This window comes from Sinohyriopsis cumingii, chromosome 17 (assembly GCF_028554795.1).
Source record: "Sinohyriopsis cumingii isolate HCF-2022 chromosome 17, ASM2855479v2, whole genome shotgun sequence".
Classification (NCBI taxonomy): domain Eukaryota; kingdom Metazoa; phylum Mollusca; class Bivalvia; order Unionida; family Unionidae; genus Sinohyriopsis; species Sinohyriopsis cumingii.
The window spans coordinates 89,113,877-89,134,272 of NC_142977.1; the positions used below are offsets into that span (position 1 = coordinate 89,113,877).

General features: G+C 35.2%; 1 protein-coding gene across 2 annotated transcripts in view; it reads left to right on the forward strand.

The window, feature by feature from the left end:
- Positions 1–20,396, forward strand: part of LOC149779389 (calcitonin gene-related peptide type 1 receptor-like) — a 224,102-nt gene that overhangs the window by 16,433 nt on the left and 187,273 nt on the right. For both annotated transcript variants that reach the window (XM_089940037.1, XM_089940039.1), the window contains exon 2: positions 8,471–9,483. In XM_089940037.1, coding sequence (XP_089796163.1) covers positions 9,039–9,483 — 445 coding nt within the window. In that variant the 5' untranslated portion in view covers positions 8,471–9,038. The remainder of the gene's footprint in view (positions 1–8,470; positions 9,484–20,396) is intronic.

Genomic DNA, 20,396 nt, shown 5'->3' on the forward strand with positions numbered 1-20,396 from the left:
TATGTGCACTGACTACAGAAAAGTGAACTGTGTCACCAGACTCATTGTCAGTACCAAGAACTGGTGACTGTATTGACAGAATCGGAAATGCAAAATATGTTACCAAGTTTGACCAGTTAAAAGGATTCTGGCAGATTCCATTCAATGATAGAGCAAATGAAATTTCGGCCTTTGCATTTCCAGAAGGACTTTGATAATATAAAAATGATGCCATTTCGTATGAAAAATCATCCCTCTACATTTCAGCGCTCAGTGCATATGATAACGTCTAGTATAGATGGTTGTGATGCATGCATGGTCGTCGTAATTATTTACAGCGATTCCCGGAAGGATCGCCTGGAAATTATCTGGAAATTCTTTGTTCGCTTGAGTGACAATCAGTTAAGTAAAGTGAAGTTTGCCGAACTTGTGTCACATATTTAGGACATATTGTGCGATATAGTCAAATTACACCTGTAGAAGCTAAGGTTAAAGCTGTCTCTGAATTCCTGTGCCAGTCAGTAAAAAGCAACTCATGCGATTCTGTGGTGTGGTTGGATATTAACGGAAATTGTGCTCCACTTTTTCTATAGTTAGTGAGCTCCTGGCCAATTTATTTCAGCCATTTAACCATTTTAAGATGTCTGTTGATGCAAGTGATGCGGGGGTTGGTGTCGTACAACACTTTAAACTGTACAAATTATGTTCCTTCTCCGACCTTAGCTTTCAGTGATCATAATCACCTTACTTTCGTCAACAGAATGAAAACTACAAATCAATGATTGTTGAGATGAGTGTGTTGTTGCAAGAATACAACATTGGCAATTGGCACATCAAGGGAAAAGAAAATTTAATCCCAGTTGCACTTTCACATGTATAGGAGTTTCCTATTTTTGGGTATACATTTTGGTACATTCATTATAGATCTTCCTGTGTAATTTAATTATTATTATCATTTATGTGTTTAATTAATATGGAAAAATAAACCTTTATTGCATAAATCTTTCATTCCCTTATGAGAGAGGCAGTCATCTTAAAAGTATTGTTATTGCTATTTCTTATCATTGGAAGGTCGTATCAACATGGGGAATTGAATTAAAGACTTCGTGTGATATCTAAGAATAACATTGATATCAATCTGACACAAATATGATCACCAGGGCAGCCATCGTAAAAACAGTATCACAATTCTACTAAAAACGGTTATCTTGACGCGGGGTTTTCACAAAGGATTTCTTATGCTGCCTAGTTGGTCTTAAATGAAAACGGTAGCGATCTGACATTTAGTATGGCCGCCACAGCAGCCATCTTAAAAATCGTGTTGTCGCTACTTCTGAACGGAAAATATTGAAAATATTGTTATATCTAAACCTAGTCAAACGGATAGTTATATCAACACGGGGTTTTCATCAACAGATTTCTTATGATCTCATTTGGTCCTAAATACAATTGTACTAGTTGTACATTGATGCCATGATGACTGACTGTCTTAAATATCTTGTTGTCTCCTGAATGAATGAACATTATGACATGGGGTTTTCAATAAAAGCCTTCTAGTGATGTCTACTTTATCCTAAATGAAAATAGTACCAAGCTGACATCCCATTTTGAAAATACTGGTGAATAATTTCAGAGATGATTTAAATACTCTACAGCATAAAGGAAGAAATTATCTTATTAGAATTCCTGGAAATCCTTTTTGTCCAGTAGAGCGTTCCTGGAAATTCTTTTCGTCCTTCGAGGCACTTCTGTTATCCATTATGACGGAAGAGACATATTTAATTTGGAAAAATTCATCAGTGAGAAACAATGATAATTGTACTCGCTTTCTCATTAGGTAATTTTCTAAAGTACCATTGGTGTACATGTTAACATTGGAACAGTTCTTTGCTACATCATACGCGAGATGTGTTACAGATCCACACGGATAAAATAATAAACAGACTATTTTGGCATGTACACAGGTACCTTGTTTGACATTTTAAACGACGCCACGCAATTCATGAACTTTTGTTCCCTAATGGAGAGTTTTGACATGGTCTGTTTACAACTGTATTTACTATTTATATATTATCTCGATGGATCTATGTTGACCGATAGCCGATCATCCGATGTACAGTCAGTGTCCTTAAGCTCGAGGTCAATCTGCGGCAAGTGTCATTGTCCCTTTCTGAAAGAGAACTCTCGATAGCTAGCACGAATATTACACTTAAATGAATTTAGTTTTGTAAACTTGTCACACGCATGCCTAAGCTAGGAAATACAAAGGTGGAGAAGTATGGGTGAATTCCACCGTACAAGCCCTACCAATACACCGAGGAACTTTGAGGATTACTAGGGTAAACAAAAAGCAATTTTGTTACTTTAAAAAGCACTTGTCCGTCGAGAGGATCATAAGTATGATAAACCTGCTCCATGTCGTACCGATGTGAAGAACGGAAGAAGCAACTGACATAGTTTTCGAGTACTCTCCCCCAAGCGGTCTTATAGATGTCTTGACCCAGGATAAAGTGTACGGTCATAGGTAAATATATGTTGTTGTTGTTTTAGGGTTTAACGCCATTTTTCAGCATATGATAGGCTATACGTGGCGGTCAGTATTAATGGTGGAGGAAGAAAATGTTCGTTATTCATTCCGTCATTTCTTCTTTTCTTTCCTTTAATGTTTGGATAAATCGTCATGTAACTTGAATATAAGGCCGATACTTGTGTTACTATACCAAAGAAAATGTGACATTACCCAGGTGAAAAGGAAAAAAAAAAACATTAAGAAAACCAAACATTTGTATATATTTAAGATGAAAGCGTCAAATGTTATACTAAGAGCTATAGCTGAAACAGTTTTCTAAAGAAAACAAAAGAAAGAAAAAGAGCAACCCGAAAATGGGGGTACAATCACACTCATGTGAATGAAATGAGCACGGCTACGTGTATATGCAGTTTTCTGTCGAGGAAGGATTCACAAGCTGTCCAAACAAGATGACAACATATTAAAGAAGAATCGTTACTAGTATTCGCAATGGTAGAATTACATCCACATTTGGAGGACATCACTAAGGAAGTCAAGAGAAACAACTTAAAAAATGTATGGTGTCAATAATTTTCATATTATTTGTGTGTAGTTGATCCCTCTAGCTTGACAGTTTTGGTTTTAATTTTCAGAAATTAAATACTTGAGCCATTTTGGAAATAAAATTAAGCAATAGATCCTGGAGTTCAAAGGAAAAGCTAGTTTTAACAAATAATATCTCAATGATTTAAAACTACTTTTGCATAATACCTATATCATCAATATATAATTCTTTTATACATACATACATACATATATATATATATATATATATATATATATATATATATATATATATATATATATATATATATATATATCCTTTGTTGAATGTCGGGTTGAATCCAAGATAGAGGTGACTTTTTTAAAACCTGATTAGTTTGCCCCAAATATGCCGAACAACGTCCGCTGCCCTAAGTTCATTATTGCCGTCATGTTTACAAGCTTGTGTCTATGTTATCTATATTTTGTTATTTATTACGCAGAACGTGTGCAAACCATAAAAAAACAAAACAAATGGCATATATCTTGATACTGGACATGATTATGTTCAATTCACCGTTTTCCCAAGCGCTGAAATTGTTTCGAAAACGCGGAACTACTTAAGTTTACGCCTATTTCAACTCTGCAGTTGTTATGACAACGAGCTCCACACCAAGAACGCATTATACTTGCTAAACAGTATGATTAGAATCGAGATCTGCTTATAATAAGTAGCTCGGACTGACAAGAAAAGAATAATAGTTATGTTCCGATGACCTTGGGAGTTCACGGTACACTTATTTTTAGTACACTGTCAGCTACGACGTTGAATGCCGTTGTGAGGAAGTCCTTGCTTGAAACGACGTGTTTTGAACGACATTTTGCACATTCACAAATGTGAAAGCAGTAATCTAATTGGTGCATGGAAAAGGTCAACATAACATGACCTCTTATTATTGTCTGTCACATATCCACTAGGTCGGAAATCTCTTTCCGATTAACTTGATAGAATACTTGCATATATATTTTTCATGAAACGTGTAACTTAAACATACTGTAACCTCAGTCCTTTACAAAAAATGTATCCTGCTTATTCAGTGATCTGAAGAAAATATAAACAAGTGTTACAGAAAGACAAACTAGGTACAAGTGGAAGTGAAGGTAGCTAACAGAGTCGACGAAGTAATAAAGGTGTTTTTTTTTACAGGATATAAGTATCAATGACCCTTACATTGAAAAGGTTTAAGATATTAGGTAAAATTAGAAAGTTCAATTTAAAAAGTCCGGAGCATCAAGATAGAAAATGCAATAATTTGATGACACTAAGGAGGCCTCAAGTAAATTTGCATATGACATAGAAATATTTGAGTGGGCAAGCTCAAGCTGGATTCTGACGATGTTTTGCTGTATGAACTTTGTTTTGGTCTTTAAATTCCCAAAGAGGGAGATGATCCATGACCCATAATAATGAGGTTTTCTAACTGATGTGACTTTGAAACAGTACTGACGTTTTCTAATTGAGGTGCTACTGATGTTTTATAATTGAGGTTATTTCGAAACAGTACTGGCCAATACATGCTTCTTGAAAGGATTAACTGAGAATTGCGACTGAGCTTCATGGCAATAAAACAGGAAAGGAAACGACTAGCTGAAATTATTCACATATGCAAAACATTGTTGTATAAAGATAATGCTTAATATGTTCCCTTTATATCTATATATACCTAAATAAAAACGACACTTTAAATTTTGTTTGAAATGTGTATAGTATGTGTATTGACTGAACTCATTTATAATCCGACTATTTTACTAGTGTAGTGGCATTATGGGGATGGGTGGGGTGAGGGTATGGGTCGAAGATCTTGATGTTGATTTATATTTTATACGATGATCACTGGGTTTATTTTATATAATGTTTTGTTTGCATCAGTTTCCGTGTCATAATGGGAAAGCAAAGGGTACAAATGAGGATACCAAGTTCGTATCATAATGAGAAACCATGGGGTACAAATGATCATACCAAATTCGTATTATAATAGGAAACTATGGGTACGAATGATCCTACCAAGTTAAATTTATATCATAATGGGGAAGCATGGGTACAAATCAGCCATGAAAGTTAAGGTTTGTTTATGTTTTAAGTTTTTACAAGCATTTTTATATCACGGTGTAAAGGCAGGAACATTTATGTAGAACGTAGACTCTTCAAGATGACCTTTGACTCTGTCAAGGAGCTGTGGTCGGATATAGAATATAAATAGTAAGGTATATAGAAATATGAAATAGCATGAGGGTACGATTATTTACTTTTAATTCAGTTATCTCATTCAGTATATGCAACATATATCATCTGTGCTTAAGACGTATTGCAGATTTTGTTTGAATTATAGATACCAGGTTTACTTGACAGAGATTTTAACACTAGCTTTGCATTCTGTTGATTTGTAAATCTTACTTTGGTTTTGAACAATATGTGACACATACCGAGCGCTATGCAAGACTTGTATGTATGTATGTATGTATGTATGTATGTATGCATGTATGTTTATGCGTCCTTGCGTGCGTGTGTGTGTTAGGGTTTAACAGCGCGTCAGCATAATAACGGCCACATGGTACCAATTAAAGGTAATTTAAAAATATTGAAGTACAGTAAGATGAAAGATAAACGGTATTATGCATTACTTGTAAGTTTTACAACACACATTTCTAATTTAAAATTTTGATGGGATGAATAGCTAACGTAAAGCAAATAAATCTATTGATACAGACGGAAGGCATATCATGCTTGTATAATATAACGTGATAAATATAACGCTTGAATGCCTGGATGAATATTGTAAGTAATAATAATGTTTATTTCATTATGCATGCTTATATTTGTTGCTGTATAGACTGTCACATATTGATCTGTTGAAAATATGCATGCTACTTCAAGGACGCGCAGAGAATTATTTTGGGGTGGGTGGGTGGGACAAACAAGTAATGGTAAGTTTCTAAATTTTACGAATGTAGGTCAAAACATGTTTAGAGATGCAAACCCTGTGAACGCCGACACCCCTTTCCCCTATGGTGTTTACAGACCTGGTTGGAAAATGATCATACCATCCAATTTCATACAACTGCTTCTCTCAAAGAACTTAATCTTGCATTTACCTGTCACCCTGGACCAATGAAACGTCGCACGTCTGAGTTGTTTATACTGCTGGCAAACTATGATAAAGTTAACATCTTAAATTTTCATTCTTTCTTTATCTTTTTTAAACTACCGATAAAGTAATCAGAGCATGACGAGATTTTAAATCTATGGAACAATGCTGATGCTAGAACGTCCTCTTTATGAGAATGATGGTTCTTTTTACGTATTTTGGGGCTGATTTTATTTTATGACGTAAGCGTACTTTCTTGCTGAACTATCTTTCTCATCACTAGAAAGAAAATAAATTTACAACAAGAGGGATGGTGTACCTGGCAATTACGACCTAAATAGAATGGTGTGTTCGACAAGATTTATTTTTACCCTCATGCAATACAAAATTAAATTGTAATAGGAGAAGGATGTAACCATCCTGCGGTAAAAATAGTGAATGTACACAACAAGAATCTTAAGTTTATCGATAATACCATGTCCCCCTTCTGCTTTTCTTTGAATGTCAAGTGGTAAGGGGAAGAGGGCAGTGGCGTAGTAACGGGGGAGGGGGTCGGTTACATCGGGTGCCAGAGGTCTTGGGGCGCCAAAACCATGGACAACCATGGGTAACTGAGGTCTTGGGGCGTCAAACCCCTTTGGGCCTTCGTCGTCGCCCAGGGCGCCATTTACCCTTAGGAAGCCACTGGAAGAGGGAAATATTCTGGCTCTAGGAGGAAACTAACAATAATTAGCTTTGAATAGCTTGATATCTATGAACGTCCTTCTTAAGTAAAACATGGACTTTATAAATTGTTCTTTTACAGTTAATGGAATATTGTTCATAATGTATGATGCAGACAGATTTGCTTTCATTAAATTAGGATTTTTATATTTACATATATTTGAACTTTATATTCAGCACAGAAATGACACAAATATTCATGATAACCACATGGAATGATTTTATTCAAGCATAGATTAGTCTGAATGGTTAAGCTTGAAAGTTTATATAATACTTTTGTAATTAAGTCTAATTTTTTATATCTTTTTTTTACTTTGATTCATTTAATGATTAACTCAGCAGGGATAGAATCTTTGTTTAGAACATTTCACTCGTCAGTGAATGTCAAAAACAAAAAAAAAAAACACCTGACGTGTTGCTCTTGCGATTTGTCACCAAGAATGACACAATCTGGCTAAATGACGTTGGAAAAGCGTCATTTAGCCGAGTTGTTTCGACGTTGGAGATGACGTGGATACAACGTTGGCCCAACGTGTGTATTTTGGCTGGGTAGGGATTTCCTTGTTTAAAAATAGTTTGATTACAATATGGTCACGAGATAGTTCGAAATGTAGTCGAAGGCGGGAATAGCCTGTAGTCGTCGAGATTCTTTTTGATACCTTCGCGTTAATTTCCAAAATAATAAACCTTTGTTTACTGCTGTTGCAGTAAATAAATTGATCAAGTTTCCAAACTTCAAGAGGGAGCACCGCTTTTTATTCTAGATGCAGAAGTTTACGCATCGTCCTTACAGTTGTTAAAAGAATTAGATTTGCTCACTGTCAAAAACAGAATTACTTACCACAAACTTATTTATGTGTTCAGTGTATTGATTCATTGTCTCCTGAAAAATTGAATAAAAACTTAACACTGGTTGCTCGCTCCAATGTTTTCTCTGTGTGTGTATGTTTGTGTGCGAGAGAGAGAGAGAGAGAGAGAGAGAGAGAGAGAGAGAGAGTAAAATCAGTTCATGAATTTGTAAAGTAGCGCACAAGTTGTAAGAAAAAGTGATGGTGTTCTTTTCATTTAATTGCTGCAGCGGGAGATTAGTGTTCGTAGATTCATCGACACTGTTGCAAGTACGGTCATGCAATTTGACACTTACTAACACCTGTATAGAGTACACTGTGGTTGTAATGACCAATATTTCTTGCTGAACTGTCTGTGCTAAATTTTGGGATTATGAACTGTACATGCGAAGCAGGCGAGACATAGAATGAACAGAATTTCATGTTGGTTCCATCACATTACAGACTTTCAGGTGTATATCTAGTTATGCACGTGATAGTTTGTATCTAATTATTCACGTGATAGATGAGACAAACCTTTTATTTGAACTGATTTTATAAATGGGAAATACGGTATAAGCTGTTTCATATGCTGTTTCACTCGCGCCCTATTTGTTATTTCAAAAGCACCAACTTTATATATGTTTACATTTACATCTTTGCTGTGAGACACTAATAAACCCTATTCGCCTTGTAACAATAATGACATGGTGCCCAATTTCACTCTGCTCTCTCATTTGCAGGCTGCAGGTGTTTCAAGCGTGAAGATACGTGTACTTAGTACAGACATTTTGCCCATTCAATCGCTCCGCCTGCTCAACCCTTCGGTATAAAATTCAGCTTGCTACCAGTTCTGCCGTCTTGGAGTATATACCGGCGATCAATCAAGTTGCCGCCTTCACTGTTGGGCTATTATTGGCTCTGCTTACCATTACCAGATGTAATAAATGCTTCTTTAATATGTAAGTAAAAATCATGTCCATGTTTTCGTTTCACCTGGAGTATTTCATGTTGTATTCCATTAGTACATAGTGAATTATTCAAGAGAAGACTTCAAATGTGATTTGGATAATTATCGGACACTTAAGGGTCATGTACGCGTACTAATTCAGATTTGCTTTCCTTGAGGAAAGAATTTATATTCATTTGATTTGTTAGAAAGCATGGGAGAAAGGAATTGAGAATGCAAGTATACAACAAATTGGAGAAGTTTAACTCCGGAAAGTAATTGTAATTATCTGCTACAAATATCACGACATTCACGAGTTTTAAGACCGAAGCAAAGATTCGCGAAATATTTTCCAGAACAGGATGGCCAGTCCAGATGTGTGTCGTGACAGATACGGCAGCTTTCAACCCGATGTTTTTAAACTGTTTTCATGTTCAATGTGTTATACATATTTATTTCCTCGAGAAGGATACCTAACACCAAACAGTACCTCACCTACTCACCTTGTACCCAGAGATCTCGATGGACCTTATCCAGAAGGGACTTCGGTCATCGCAGATATTGAAAACAGTGACGCGGTTCACAAAGTGTGTAAAACACTAACTTCGGACGATTGTTCACGTTGGACAAGGTGTTGTCACGCAGCGATAAGATGTTGCAACAGACAATTAAATGAGCCCTTGAGAAATACAACAGAACTGTTCTGCCCACGTACTTGGGATGGATTTGGTTGTTTTGGAGATACTGATGCTTCACAGAGGGTACACATTAACTGTCCACTCTACATTGAACACGCCTCACCATGGGGTAAGAATTACTTTTTATTGACTTTAGCATTCATTTTTGAGATTTGAATTAAAAAATTAATATCCTTATAATTTACTAACGTGAGCCAGTTAATATAACTTTAAGCAATTTCAAACTGTATTTACTTTTAAACCTTCAGATTTGCTGTAAATACTATTTTTAAATATAAAAAAAGATATGAAACGTGTGTTACGGAGATATCAAATGAAGCACTTAGGCTTCATCAATATGAAGTATTACGTGGAGGATTAATATCACGTGGAGGATTAAACATTTGTTTTAAACAGGAAACAACGGGTTTATTAGTTGACTCATCCAATGCGTAAGCGTTGCCCTTTTCCTTAGCGGCAGTGGCTACTTTATTGTAGAAATTATGTATCTTTCAAACACCTACGTGTCGTCAGGCGTACTTGGTATTATAGTTTGGGGCAAATATAGAATGGATGTTTTGGATACGTTTGATTGATTTCACGGCCGTGAATTTGAGTTCTTCAGCTATCTTCTGGATAGATTCTTACTGTCCCAAATGTACTATGGAAGATAAACGATTACCTCTTTTATGAAAAATCATTTAAAAATACAGATTGCAACCGCTGCGTCGTGATCTCAAATAATCTAACATGTAAATATGGTTGTGCTTTTCAAAATCTATGCAGTTAACAACAAGCCGGTGAATCATTAATATACTTGTGTTCCAATATGTAGATTAGAATTCATCGTAAGATTTACATGCAGAGTTTTCAGCAACATCAAGGTGTCCATTGGGAGTGTTCACCTAAGGACTTCTCTCCTTATGTTGATCATAGACCATGCTTGAGCGCTCACAAAATGTATCAGCACGCATGATCATCGCATGGTCGCTAAGTACTAATAATTTTTGTTAGACTCAAGACACTCCACTTTGAAAAAGAATTTTACCATTAAACTGCACAGCTCGTGGTGTTGCAGAATGCCATTATGTTGAGTAAAATAACTATATCATTTAAGCAGGTTTGTCACAACAGAGGAGTTTAATCTGGTTTATCACAACAGATCTCTCTCTCTCTCTCGTCCGCCTCGTATGCGGGAGGTCGTGGGTTCGAACCCCGGTCGTCTCATATCAAAGACTTCTAAAAATGGTACCAGCAGCTGCCTCTCTTGGCGCTCGGCATTAAGAGGTTAGTGTTAGGACTGGTCAACCTAGTGTCAGGATAATGTGACTTGGTGGGATATCATGGTACATGATTGCGACATGATGCCCCAGTGCTAGACATCACTATAAACTGCCACATTGCAGATATCGTAGTGATATAACTTGAAAATTGTTAAAGCTACGTTAAACATCCAGATTACTCTCTCTCTCTCTCTCTCTCTCTCTCTCTCTCTCTCTCTCTCACACACACACACACACACACACACACACACACACACGGATTGTAAGCTCAAATCCGATATATAATTTTCCGGACACTGCTTCATATGTAGAATTCTTTCGGGAAATTATTGGAGTAAATCGCTTAAGCAATAATTTAGTACAAATAGTACCCCTTCCCTTAAAATATCGAGGAGGGGCCTCTCCTCCTTCCCAAATGGTTGTTATATAGACAAGTCAACTACCAAGCTAAATGGATTTTCACCATTGATTCAGAAGGCAAACTAGTAATGAACAAGATGGCCGAAGTGAAGGGAAGTATCACAGTATCACCAGAACCCTTTTTAAAATGCTTGTTATTAGGATTTGCAATTGCGATATTCATGCGGAAGTAACAATACAAATCTGAAGGCCTGAGTTTTTTCTAATCCATTTGAAAATAGAAATGATTCCAAGAAAGCATTATACATTTGCATTGTAACTGTACGATATCGTGAACATATGTGTGGTGGTTCGTTGATTGATTGGTGTGTACGTTTGTAGATAGGTGGGAAAGTGGTTACATCGGTAGGCAAGTAAGTAGATGGGTAAATATGTGTACGTGGTAGGCAAGTATGTATGAATACATGTATGTCCAGGTAGGTATGTTGATTTGTAGAAAGTTTATGGTTACATTTATTAGGTGTAAAATCTTAATGAAAAAATTCCAGATATGTTTGATATATAACCCGGATTCATCCAAACTAAACTGTGTAATGAAACTGGCGCTTGTATGGGGCTGATATCAGTTACCAGTGGTGTTTATTCATCTCAACCATAGGAATCATGATTTGACACTGTTTACTGATGGGATGGTATGGACACATTGTGAAACAAAGCGACAGTGTCAGGCAATGTCGCAGTGAAATGTGATCTGAATTATTTGTCTCAATTAACATAATTTTTAAGGTAGTCGGTATTTGGCTCCGACAGCTCCTTGTTCAGGAAATACGCAAGTTTTATTTTACCATACTGTTTTTACATGTATTTAGAAAAGTTTAATGTAAGTGTCGATTGGTTGATGAATGTATCGATGTAAGCAGGTACTTTATATGTGTATGTCTACATGAGTGTATTAATGTACAGTGGGGACTTCTGTATGCCTTTCTACCTCGTTAGTGCCTTCGTACTTGTACATAACTCTCTCAGGAAAATGATGCATCTCATATGCATGTCACATCTTAGGACTTCAACCCATTTGCAACATGAGAATGCTGACAAACAGATTATTATTGGTCTTCATGACATACAAATGAGATACCTGGTGCAAGTCTACACCACTTTTGTACCCGTTACCTGAGGCGGTTACATAGCATTGAGCCTTATACAACGCGTAGCAAGCTTTGAACGGTGTAGACTTAGATAATGACGTCCATACTGCGCACATAAAGCAAAATCCGTGCCATTCGCTCTAGAAATAAATTCAAGTCAACAACGTAACATCTCATTTACCGGTGCATTATGGAACGGCAAATACCATCATGGAAGATATGCAACTTCTGACAGCGAGTCAATTCTTGAGATTTTATTTGAACCTATCACAGAAGAGATTACATTCGAATTTTCGGTTTTTATTGGTTCTTCACTGTGGAAACTAAATCTCATACTCGAGTTCTGAATTTGATTATTTCCAATCCAGGCCTAAGGTGGTTGCAATTGAATAAGCGTTATATGCGGTTATAATGCAGTTGATGAATCGTGTTCTATGGTGTTTTATATTACAAAATAATGCCACTTAAATGAGAAAACGTGGGGCATTTCTTCCATATGCCCCAAGTAATTTGAGTGACAAATTTCTTAACAAAACATGTTTCAAATCAATAGTTTAATAATAGTAATAATAATAATAATAATAACAACAACAACAACAATAACAATAATAATAATAATAATAATAATAATAGAGGTTAGGAGCGGACCTAAAAAGCTCCCAAAATCTAAAATTTCTTTTGATCTTATAAACCTAAAAGAGGCTAACAAACATAATTAAAAAAAACCACAAACATAATTTAAAAAAACCTAAAACTGCGAGATAATAAAGATGAATACTCTACCCCAACCCCACAAAAAATGATCTTGTTGCACCGGTTTTTCGTTAGGCTAGCCTAGTGGTTGAGAAAGCGCGCGAATTATGGAAACACTTTGAAATTACAAATAGAAACATGCTGAAAATAATTAAGGTAAGAAAACATTGTGAAGGCTTAAGGCTGTTTAACAACAATATCATCTGTTTAGAAGGAATTTATGTAGTTTTCAGTGTAACATGAGGTAGATTAGAAAGGTACCATCATTACGTGCTAAAATTACATGTGATGGGTGGGTATCATTAACAACTTCATTGACTTTTATCATTCTACCTACATATGGGTCATTATGTAAGATTACGTAACTGCTTATCTGCCCATTTATTATGCCTCTCCCCCCCCCCCCATCTGTCCGTGTCTTGCTATATGTTTCTAACGCTAAAATATAGCTTTTCAGGCCATGTCAGCTCAAGCCGCAAATGCATCACCAAGTATCCATTACAAAATTTGCATCTTCGCTTATTTGCGAGCACACTTTTCATACCAACGTCACAAAATCGACCTAATTTTCATGCTTTTTATCCACAGTCGTGTAACTTTGACATGGGTGTATGGTTTTATATTTAAAAAATACCATCATTTCTCCAAAATGTTATATACAGTAATCGAAAATTTTTGTAAGGGATAATTTATCGATTTATTTACATTAATCGACATTTTTAAGGGAAAATTTATCGATTATTGTACAGTAATAGAAGACTTTTCTGAGGCACATGAGTTACTAAATTTGTAAGTTCGCCATCTGTGAAAGCAGTAAAAATTCTTAATGTGGCTTAGTTCATTCCCGTTATCCAACAAGAGCACAGTCGATAAAATGTGACTAGTTTTGATTGTTGTTAGAATTTGGATTTAATTTCGATATGCTTTGATTTCTTATGAAAAATTACACGTTTTAACAGCATTTAGGAGTATTTTGCTAAATTTTAGAGTTTATCTTGACGAATTTTGTGTTTCTGCGGGGATGTTAAGTCCTCTACAAGTAAACGTAAGTTTTTGGTGTTTCTTTGAGATGGTATGTGTTCCCGACTTCTACACACCCACTATATATATATATATATATATATATATATATATATATATATATATATATATATATATATATATATATATCCCATACATTAAAAATAACATGGCACTTAAAGTGTTTGTTTAAAGCAAATTGATATACCTATACTCATCCGCCCGTGGCGCAATAATACAAATATATATAAATACATTCTTTCAACTGCAGACCTATATAGCTCAATGATGAATTTCTAATCATTCATTAATTATAAATGACATGAAAATAACGATAAAAAGTATTAATAGTCCCTATTTTCTAAATGAAATTAAAGTGATACACAATTTCATCGGAATCCTTTCTCTTTTCCATTTCCATCTCCCATCTCGTTCGTAAGGGACAAAATAAGCAAAAATCGTTCGTAAGGGACAAAATAAGCAAACATCTGGAGTGAGAGAAAAAGATATTGCGCTGGACGAAAACATTAAAACTGAACTTTTACCAAGTAACCTACAGGCGAAAATCCATGAAAATACGAGCGTTGGGGATGTTTCGATTGTGTGAAACGACGATGTCTCTGGACCTATGAGTGATGGTAAAGTTTAGCCAAACCGTCAAAATGGAGAGAGAGAGAGAGAGAGAGAGTTGTAATAGTCTTTAGAAATGTTAATTAATTCAAAATAATGACATGGATGAACTGTAACTTTATTAAAATATTTTAATTACCTCTTGTTGGTTCGTAATTTCGCTTAGTGTCTGTTTCACGCTAATTTCCATACGACAGTAATGTGAATGCCTGACAGTTCATGTTCAGTGTACAAGTATGCTAACAGTGTTGTATTGCACTTTTTTTCCCATAAAAACCACATTTCATGTTTAAATCATGAGTGTGTCTTATAATGATTTAATAAATGTGAATAAAAATAGAAACTCAAAAAGAAAACAATCAACTTATCAATTTGCATGTGTGATTATGAACAACAACAACAACAAAAGGCGTCGAACTACATTTTATAGCGGACACACTCGCAGGGATCTGCGTAGTTCATTCACTCGGTCAATGCACAATTTCCCGCAGCATATCGTAACTCCATTCAAGGTGCATATATGTGTATTTGTATGTGATATAAATAAAATATATGTATCGTATGTACACTGTATCCATGATATACCACTCGTTGTATAAGTTTTTCATTAAATGAAAAAATTATACATCTCGTGGTATATCAATGATACAGCATAATAGTAATTCCAATTTTTATCAAGAAAGAACGATCGTCTTTTTATTAAGGAAGTCATATTCATAAAGTGTACAATAATAACCCACATATCTACCCTAATTGTTTATTAAAATGTGCAACCCCAAAAATCCTATTTACTATGTATCTTTTATAATCATAAAATAAATACATTATATAAAAGATGGAAATATATATCTCAAAACAATACTGCATTTTAATCCAAGTTTCCAATTTTACAAGAAGCTGTCTCGCACGTACAAAATCTTCTGCTATCCAAAATGTGAAATTGCCGCTAGAACGGGAATCTCAAGAAATTCACCGGCGTATAGCCTGTTTCTAAATAATTTTGTATTTTTCCCCATAAACGAGAATTTGTAAACACATTAATTCTATTCATTATTGATTCTCTTCAACATAATTGCTTATTTTTTAAAATAAAATGTTGAACCTTACTAATTCTTTTACACGATCAGCTTAGTTGCTTAATATCTCTTACCATTTATTGGCATTGCTATGCTGAATTTTGGAAAACCAGCTATTAAGTTGATCTAATTGCTCGACCGAAATGTTGACAAAGTCAGTCCAAAGTAAAATATTTCATTTCCATAATGAATATTGCATCTTTTCTAAGCTATGCGCATAATAGGCCGATATATCGCGAGTCACGAAAACACGGGTGGTATCCGGTGTGTCCAAAATTAATATTATTTTGAACAGACTATTCTGGTGACAATTGCCTCTTTTCAAATGGTAAGCATTGCATCATTTTATTTTCGTCAATCGGTCGAATTTGGTACTACATAATGTTAATGTACAAAGGCTACATATTTTGCTGTAAAATCCCTGGTTGGCATTTCTTATCTGTTGTGATGAATCAGCTGAACCGCTATGTTGGGGCACAGGATCGCTGTTGGTTTTCGTCAGTGTTATCATTATGCCTCATCCTGTTTTTTCTTACTCGGAACTGACGCGCGGAACCTGTTGCCCTCGACCAAGTCTGTATGATACAATGCAATTTCTCCACCAAGATATACGCATGAATAGGTTAAATGAAATGCCTTCGCGTATTATATGTAAATAATGCATATTACCCATAAGGAAATAAAAATTGCTTAGGGATAAGCCTCAAAATTCCCTCAGAATTTCAATTTCCTGCTTTCCTACAGCAATGTTTCGGCCCTTATTTTCCCCGTGTACTTGCGGCTGACTCGCAATATGGCTGCTGGACACACGGTACTAATTTTTTAAAAAAATGGGAACCAGCCTGGAAATGAGTGAACATAAAATATAGTATATATGGGTTTGGCTGGCAAGGATTGGTTAATGATGTAAGTTGTGCTTTAGGAACAAGAATCTTTTGATAGCTTATCCTAGTTGTAAATGCAAAAAAAATAGAGACATTGTTTTATTGATGGAATTTTAGTTCTTTAACAGTCTTGAATTTGGAACACTCGTTACTCAAATTAGCGCCTGACTCTTTGGTGCGGAATTGAAAGCACATGTTCAAACACGTGCAGGTCCAGAAAATGACGCGGCTCATATCCTATCCTATATACAGATTTCATCTATACTGACAAATATAGTTTGATCATGATTACTCAGAAATTTTAAGTTACTAAATTTTTAATATCATGGTGTTTGCATAGGTTTACTAAGGGAACTGAATTAGTACTGTGAGTCCTATAAACAGCCATAACAATACAGTGACTCCACATATGCAAGTGCAATTAACTTTACTATAAATGCAATCATATGGTTCTATTTGTGTAAAACTAGAAAAATTAATACATTTTGTAAACCACATAGTAACTTTCAGTGGTATATTAAACACATATTCAGATATATCAACTGTTGCCAAGAAAGGGGAGGGGAACAGGGTGTACATTTGACTATGTTAGGTGGAGCGTTTTGCACTTTGGTTCATATCTAAGCAATACGTATATAAAATTTATACAATCTACCATTTATAGAGTAATTCCAGTAAGCAATATGATATTTCCTGTTTGTTTTGAAACATAATGCTTCAGATATGATCACTTAGGTCTCTTCCACCATGCTTAATGGTGATGACATCTCATGACTTTGCATCTCACTAACTTCTTTCATTGAAAGTTTTGAAACTTCATATTTTGCATTTTAATGGACTAATATCTACCTTACATTAGTTTTAAATTATATATCTTCTGGGAAGAATTTTAGGTAATTTTTGTCATTTAAATGTTTTTCTGTAATAATACATGAACATATAGATGGCCACCTTGACCTTTTACTAATTAATTACATAATATGACAAGGCTGGTAATATATTTCAGCATTAAATTGAGTAGAGATAAATGGTGATATTAAAAAAGATGACTCTTATTAGACAGATTTATTTTAGTATTTTTTTCTTCTGATTTTCTTAAATAAAGCTTCAAATATTGCATGACATGCACCATCGCTCTTTAGGTGAAAATTAACTTGCAGTACAATTTAATATTTTCTAATGTAATCTTTGACAAGCAGAACTATGCACATTGCTTACTTATGTATTGAACAACTATCCGTGCAGTTTGAAGTGCGGAATTGAAAGCACGTTTTTAGCACATGCAGGTCCAGAAAATGACGCGGCTCATCCTTTCTTCTACACAGAAGCTGACATCCAGATTTCATCTGTGCTGATCAATATATGTTTGATCATCATTACTCAGAAATTTTAAGTTATTGAATTTTTAATATCATGGTTTTTACATAGGTTTATTACGTGAACTGAATTAATACCGTGTGTCCTGCTTCTATATGCTCATAATCGCACACCAGCACGTGATGTTAGCGACAGCCTTTGATATGTTGACCATTGCCGATTTGTGTGCTACAGCTGTAACTTTGTATTTTCATGAAGGATAAATTATACTATATTGAATGGCACCATTATATATATTATTATATTGATGCCATTCAAACTACGCTTGCATCGATGTACATTTTTAAAAAAATTCACAATACAAACTTCAGCGATTGTGTATTCTTGTAGATTTTTAGACCATATAGTCTTTCCATGTTGTCATATAATGACATGTGGTTTGACGACTAAAAGTCATAAATATTTTGCAATCCAGACAAACAATGTCAGTTTGCTTTATATTGATTTTTAAAGATAATAGGTGTTTACACAACGTCTCTCTTGCTTTCTCCCCCCCCCCCCATATACCGACTGATTAATAACCATTTCACACTTCAAAACGTATCCTTAGATTGCATTTGCATCACTAAATAACATTCCTTGCAGAACAGGTCACCTATATTGTCATTAACACGAATCTATTAGTAATTGATAATTAAAGATTGATTACGAGTGTTCTCAGTAAAGCACTGATCAATTAGACCGTGACAATGTGCGAGCCGGCATAAATAATATTGTATGTATTTTGATAATATTTATCTGGCCTGTGAACCGGTTTTCATTTTATAGCATACAGAAACTCATATATTTATCTATTGATAAATACATGTTTGATCATGATCACTCGGAAATTTTAAGTTATCGAATTTTTTAATATCATGGTGCCATTCATGCAGTTTCACCAGGTTTCTTGGAGGACCATTAGATTTCCAGTATTGAAATTTATAGTGACTTTTTATTCATTGATGACTTTCGTAGACCTCTATAAGGACTAATTTGGATTCACTTCATTATGGTGTAAGTTCCTCTCAAATTTTTCATTTATCACTTTAATAATTAATTGCTTGGTTTTGCTTCTTTTTCTATTAAGTTTGTGACCTTAGAGTCATAACAGTATGTATGTATGTATGTATGTATGTATGTATGTATGTATGTATGTATGCATGCATGGGGGGGGGGGAGAAAAGCTAGTTAGCAAAACTTGTCAAGTCACAAACCTTCCCATATTCCCCAAAACGACTAACCCTTCCGACCAAAAAAAATATATGTAGCACGAGACAAAAGATCAACGGTAATGATTTTGCAAAAAGGACAACGAAGGCTTACCAAAAATATAAAAGCAAACATTACAATTCTATATTATTTATATAGACCGCACAGTTTACAAAAAGTTCAAGACTGCAGGTGTGGAATATAATGGCTTAACATTTTCTGCAGCAAACATTGCATTCGCTAACCGACGTTTGCGATATGTCGAAGGACGCATCAGGCTTATTTCACACCTCTGAACCGCAGGAGGACGCACAAAACCTTCTCTACTCTCCTAAGCTTGATCAACTTTAAAATAAGTGCGATTTAGAGGTGTCGGCGTTAAAAGGGGTGAGGGATGTTGTGTGAGATTGGGGGTTGGGTTAGTGTCCCATCCACTTTCAAAATAGTACATCGAAAACTGAAAAACAGTCAGATGGCCATTTTAAGAAAACTTGCGACGAACAGTTCTCTCCTCAATATTGAGTCTGTTTGAAAGGTTGCTTCATAATTGAAAATTGTTGATCTTTAAGTTGCGATAGACGTGAAACTTGAACGAGAGTAAACTGTTGCTTATTCGGAAATAATGTACCAGTTTTTCTTGGAAATCACATGAATATGATACAGTATGAGCACCACTCTTTGATAAAATCAGAAAGAAAATATTTGGAAATAGTTTTCCAAACTTTTCTAGAATGTGTACAGAACTAATCGGCCCCATCTTTTGTCTCAATGCAGTAATCTCATGTCTTTCTTCAAGGTAATGTCCCTGCTGACGGCAGGCTTGTCATTGATTTCTCTATATGTGTATCTGAGAGAGAGAGAGAGAGAGAGAGAGAGAGAGAGAGAGAGAAAATAATAACCCCCTTGTCTGGATTATGGAAATCCCACAAAACGGTCAGAATGTGGTGGCAGGAACGAGGTTTTGTCGCAAACCCTCTTTTCTGTCATCAAATTCTGATCCCGACACTGGAATATACCATATGATGGATTTTTTTTTTCTATCATTTCTCCTCATGATATAGTGTCGGAAGACAAAAGATGGCGTATCATCAATATTAATGTAGCTTTAAAAATAGCGAGTTCCTTTTAAAGGTGTTTATGTCGCTTTATGAAGGATAAAATATTTAGCTACAACAAATTGTCTCTTGGAAACAAGGATTACTGCCTATAGGCAGGCAAAAACTGACGTTTTGATACAAAAACTACAAGGAACATCACTGACGTTCATGATGTCATAAAAATAATGTCAGTGAGTGCACTCTCATGGAAGACATTCATAGTA